Source organism: Herpailurus yagouaroundi, unplaced genomic scaffold (genome assembly GCF_014898765.1).
Source record: "Herpailurus yagouaroundi ecotype Mexico unplaced genomic scaffold, PumYag 77, whole genome shotgun sequence".
In the NCBI taxonomy this organism is placed as follows: domain Eukaryota; kingdom Metazoa; phylum Chordata; class Mammalia; order Carnivora; family Felidae; genus Herpailurus; species Herpailurus yagouaroundi.
Genome location: NW_024412388.1, coordinates 37,466,878 through 37,472,508, shown reverse-complemented (window position 1 = coordinate 37,472,508; position 5,631 = coordinate 37,466,878). Strand labels below are relative to the sequence as shown.

Genomic DNA, 5,631 nt, shown 5'->3' with positions numbered 1-5,631 from the left:
CATTTTATTCCAAATTATGATGTATTCGGAAGCCAGTGTTGGCTTGGATGGGCAGACGGAGCCCGGTCGGCGGCTGCTCTGTCCAGAGGCCAGCCTGTGCCCCGGTGTTCGAGGGGTTTGTTAGAGTGGGAGGTTCTTCAGGCTCGGAGCTGAGCAGCGCTCGCCAAGGCCCGCGCCTTCAAGCCGGTAGCCGCCGGCTTCGGTTTCCGCCGCACCCAGGCTTCATCCATTTCTGGTCAGTTTCGCGGGTACCTCGGCCGGGGTCTGCGGGAGAGGCCTGGAAAAGACAATGGGCGCATTCTCCAGGTTTCGCGCCTTGGGTGGGGACCCTCGGGATAATCTCCAAAGAACACTTTCCTATCCCCTCCCCGGGTGAGCGACATTGCCGCGTGGGTCAGGTACACGTCGCGTCGGTGACCCCGGCCAGGCTTTGTGGAGGGATGGGGTTAGTGCTGCCCTCGCTGCGAAAAAATGGATTTTGTTTTGCCAGTTATTATGGTTACTGATGTCGTCGTCATCATCCTCATCCTCATCGTCATCATCATCCTTTTTAATTAAAGTAATCGTTCAGAAGCGAAGCGGCTTGTCCCTTTTAGCTTCTTTGGAGCGATAACAAAGCAGCGCCGTTTCCCGCCGCCCCCCCCCCCCCCCCCGCTCTATTTTTTAAGTTGCTGAGCTTGGGGTTGGGAGAGAAAATGGAGAGAGGGACGGACACACAGACTCTGTCATAAAGCAAAAATTAACCCAACCTAAGATACGGGAATGAGTGAATTCTCCCTTCTTCCCACCCCTCCCCCCATTTCGATTAGAAGAGGAGAAAGAAAATCTCCCGCATTGGACTGAAACTGCAGGGAAGAATTATTACTGAATTTCTACCAAAGCTGGGGTAAAAAAAGAGTCCTTTGGAATTAATCCAAGGCTTCGATGTGTAATCATAAACTGGACAATTTCGGCAAAACAAAACCCTTAGGAGGAAAAAAAAAAAAAAGCAGCCTAAATCTCACTACACTACACTCTGGGAAGCAGTATTGGATTTGTGTTTATCCTTCCTCCCTTTGCCTTGTTTATTGCTGCAAGGAATTAACTAGAATTCTCCTTTACTCTGCTAGTCTGAGCACTGAAAAATTGAAAATCATTGTGTGGGGATGGTTGAAAGGAAGACGAGGGCTGCCTGTGTCTCTTTCTTTCTTTCTTTCTTTCTTTCTTTCTTTCTTTCTTTCTTTCTCAATAGGAAGAAAAGACGGGACCTAGATAGAGCAAGATATCTCTCCCTCCCCTCCCCCATTCTCTTGGATCAGTGCTGTTCTGACTCCATTTCTCTGAGAAAGTAGCTTTTGGAATTGGGTTCTGGTTTCGCTTTGGGCTAGAGGTGGATATGGAGAGAATGGGGGCCTTGGAGGTTCTGCCCCACAGATCAGGGTCTGAAGACTGGAATCCCCTTTTCCAACACACATTTCCCACCCACCCGTGCTAGGCGTTGTGGCTGCTGCTTGGGCCTGACCGGGGTTCCCAAGCCAGCCAACCGCATAGACATGTCAGTGCTTAGAAAACAAACTCGGCTGGCCGCACTGAACCAGACATCCCGGTTGGAGGGCCCGAAAATGCTCTGGCAGTCTGTGGAGAGCTCGTTTTTTTTTTGTTGTTGTTGGAGTAAATAGTTATTCCTGATTGGTCAGGTGTAGGGTTCTTTTTAAAGGGGGGCTGGGGGGAGGCTTCAAGCACCTGCAAGTTGGGGGCAGAAAGCTGTTTGCAATTCCCTGGGCTGGTCGGCGGCGAGGACATGAGGTAATTCCCAGCCATTGACCCCCATTTCTCTCTCTCCCTCCCTCTCGCCCTCCCTCTTTCTCTCCACCCCCATCTTTCCTGGAAACTCGCTTTGGGCGCGGCAGACTGCCCAGGACCACACCGTGGCCTAACTGCTGGTCTCTCAGCGAGAGAGGGGGAAAGCAAAGACCCCAGTCCACAACTTGGACCTTGGCTCCCGCCCCTCTCCGGCGGAGTGGAGATCCTATTCAGAGGGGCTTGTCTCTCTAAATATGCCCCAGGTGAGTTTTGGGGGAACAGTTATCGGTGGCAACAGTGTCCAGGAAGACCTTGGGTTCCGGCCTGGGGTGGGGGAGGCTCAGGACAGAGGCCAGTCCGGTCTCCGATTGGGTGAGGGGAGGACGAGCCCAGAGCTGGGAATCCGGGATCCGTGCCTCTGTGGTTTCTAGCGGGACCCTTTCTTTTTTCAATCCTGGGTAAAAACACCTAGCTGGACTTAGCCCCCACAGGCCGCTCCCATCAGTCCTGGTGCTGTGCTTGCTTCACAAGGCTCCTAACTCTGGGGCAGCTATTTCTGGGTGGTGCAGGCTGCGTGTGCCTGGGCCGCTGGCAGGAAGAAGGCCCAGCCATCCTGGCTAGTGCAGTCCCGACTCCGGTGGGCCTTGACCGGGGCCTGAGGCCTAGAGCGGAGCGCAGCTGGAACACTCCTCCACTCTGGTAGTAGCAGGGAATATGGTTCTGTTCTCGCGAATGCAGCGCAGGCTTGGGGCTCCCCCGGGGGTTCGTTCGGGTGTGGGTGCAATATGAAGGGCAGGAAGCTAGCTCTTACCCCAGGTACCAGCGGAGGCTGTTTTCACATGAGAAATTTTCCCTGCCCGGAATTGGGAGCTGCGGAGACCCCGTTGCTGCCCCCCAGGAGCTCCTGGGATCCCTGCCTTGTTCAGACTCGAACGGAAACGTTGCGGCCATCTGGCAACAGGAGATGAGGATCCGGTGTTGGGGGCTGCGAGCTGGTTCTGGGCCGCACAAAGACAGAGGAGTTGTAATGGTCAAAATAGTCTAGTTCGATTCTGTTCAAAAGCTTCTCCCCATTCCTTTGTCTTCCCCAAATAAAAACAAATGAACAAAGTAAAAATCACTCGGGCTTTCCTTTCAGTAATCTTAACCAAAGCCAAGTGATTGGGGTTAGTCTCCTACAACCAGAGGTGCTTATGAGTCCGCTGTTGGCTTCTTCTGGAGCATGGACCTTGGCATGGGTGATCCTGGTTGCAGAACAGCCTGCCGGGTTTTCCTGAGGTCCAGGGATGGGCGGGGAGAGGTCGGCCACAGACCCTGGGGGCCAATCAAAGGTTTCTCACGGGGAGCCTCCGAGATACAGATATTTATAGGCCTCTGGGGAGGGCATTTGGGGCCAGAGTCAACTCATCTGGAATATGTGCTCCTCTTGCCCCTTGGGGACCCGCGCCTACATGAAGCCTCAGAATTAATCAGAGGGTATAAATGTGTCATAAGGAGAGCTTGAACTCAGTCTGGTGATTGCAGTGTGCACCGTTGGTCACTCTGGTTAGAAGCTGGGGCTGAAGCACGTGTCACCGGGCACACAACGGTGTGTGGGGACAGTAAGGTAGGGAACCAGCACCTTGGGGGTTGTATATTTTGCCACAGGATGGTATATTACTGGTGCATTTCACTGCTGCAGGGGAGCCAGGAACACCAGACTGGTATACCTCTGGTGCATTTCTAGTGGCTGCAGTGTCTTGGCAGTCCCATTCTGTGGATACAGATCTATTGTTGCCGCCATAATCGTAAACTCATTTCCAGTGAAGCCTTGTGAACCCACTGCTTTTGCAGCTCATGTACACCAGGTCTTGGGGAATTCTGTTGTCTCCAGGGCGAGCCCCTGGAGCTGGCAGACCCAGTGCAGAAGTGCAATTTGAATGACAATTCTCCATCAGCTTGTGTGTCTGGTGGCAATTTTGCTGAGCCCCGAAGAGGTTTCAGAAGGTCGGGTCTCTCTTCTGGAGCTGGAGGATATTTCCCAGGCCAACTCTTGTCCGGAGCGGTGCAGTGGCGGAATGGCTGCCGCGAGTGATTAGATGCCCTCTGGTTGGGGATGAATTGGATTTTTGTGTATTTTCTGCTATAAAATATCCCAACCATCTAATTCAGAGAGCAGAAATCTTCTTTTGGACATCTTATGAAGCCTGTTGGGTTGATTATATATGTATTTTATTAAAAGAACTCACAAGCATCCCCAAACTGCAGACCCAGAGTCTCATGGTTTTTTGGTTTTCATTCTTTCGGGAGCCTGGCTCTATAGGCATCGAAGCAGGGCGGTGGAAGGCCCCCAGTCAGTGTTAGTGGGGACTGGAGCCTCTGTGGTCACCCTGGTGTATGGTTGTGGAGAAAAGAAGGCGTGTCCTCAGCCCCAGGGATATACATGGAAGGGGGTACACAGGAGGATAGCTCAGACAGAGTGAGATAGAAGTTCTGGTCCTGCTCTGTGGCTCTGTGGCCAATAGGTTCATGTGACCTTGGGCAAGGCATTCCCCTGGATGGTCCTGATAATGTTTCCTTGAGCATTTGCAGGTGCTTTTAAATGCATAAATGAGGTATTGCCCCCATTTCCCAGAGGACAACACCACGGCAGGAGAGGGGGATGGAAGAGTTCAAGGGCCTTCGTGCTACCTCTTCCTGCTCACAGATGGGAGCCTAGACCCCGGTGGCCTCAGGAGCATTCTGAATGCTGAGGCTCCATAGCCCTTCAGCCAAGCCTCCCTTCCAGACCCCACCTCACTTGAGTCCAGCTAGGCAGAAGGAGGTGGAGTGTGCGGGGGACGTAGGGCTAGGATCATTTTCTTCTTTCCCAGTGTCTCATCTCTGGTCTCGGTGGGAGTAAAGGGCCACCGGGGTTTCCAGCAGCTGCCCAGAATACACGGTGTATTTGCTTACTACAGACAGACAACCCCTGCAGGGGGGTGCATATGTGTTGAAAAGAGAGCAAGAAGCGCTGCCAGCTGTGGCACAGTGGACCCCAGGCCCTGTAGCCTCCATTCCCTGAATTCCCTACTTGCACCCCTCCCAGGTTTCTGGATGTTCCTGTGCGGGGCGGCAGGCTGGGGGCGGGTATTGCTGAGGGTGGTTGGAAAAGCACCCCACCTCCGCGCCACAGTTTCCCCGCCAAAACCAAAAGGGGGGCGGGAAGAACATGGTCAGGGGATTTGTTCCCTCCTCTTCCCTTGCGGCCTGAGCAGGGGGACAAGATGGTATTTCTTTCTCGCCTCTTTCTACATTTCCTTCCTTTTCCCCCTTCTGTTTTCTTTCGCTGGCTGTATTCCTTTTCCTCCAATGCCTGTCGTGTTTTTCCATCTCTTCAGTCTCTGTGTCTCCCAGGCCCATCTCCCTTCTCCCAAACTAGAGCCCCCCCCCCACTTTCTCCCTCCTGCCCCAGCCCCCCGCTGGGCCTTCAGGCCCCGGGGGAGGGCGTGTGTCCACGTGGCGCTAAGTTGGTCCGCCTCTTCCCACGTCTCGGTGCGAGAATTTCTCTGACCCCTGCACCCCCTTCACCCACCCCTCGGTGGGCTGGGGGCGGTTGTCAGAGCGGGCGTCCGCTTGTCTGTCTGTCTGCCCGCAGGATGACGGAGCGGCCGCCGAGCGAGGCGGCCCGCAGTGACCCCCCGCTAGAGGGACGGGACGCGGCCGAGGCCCGCATGGCCCCTCCGCACCTGGTCCTGCTGAACGGCGTCGCCAAGGAGACGAGCCGCGCGGCCCCCGCGGAGCCCCCGGTCATCGAGCTGGGCGCGCGCGGCGGTCCGGGGGGCGGCCCCGCCGGTGGGGGCGGCGCCGCGCGGGACTTAAAGGGCCGCG

The 5,631-nt window shown here is 55.0% G+C and overlaps 1 protein-coding gene across 1 annotated transcript in view; it reads left to right on the top strand.

Annotated features, from left to right (window-relative positions):
• The first annotated feature begins 241 nt into the window (after positions 1–241).
• Positions 242–5,631, top strand: part of TAL1 (TAL bHLH transcription factor 1, erythroid differentiation factor) — a 14,727-nt gene continuing 9,337 nt past the window's right edge. Inside the window, exons 1-2 of the mRNA XM_040470146.1 lie at positions 242–2,045; positions 5,399–5,631. The exon at positions 5,399–5,631 is cut by the window's right edge and continues 1 nt beyond it. Coding sequence (XP_040326080.1) covers positions 5,400–5,631 — 232 coding nt within the window. The 5' untranslated portion in view covers positions 242–2,045; position 5,399. The remainder of the gene's footprint in view (positions 2,046–5,398) is intronic.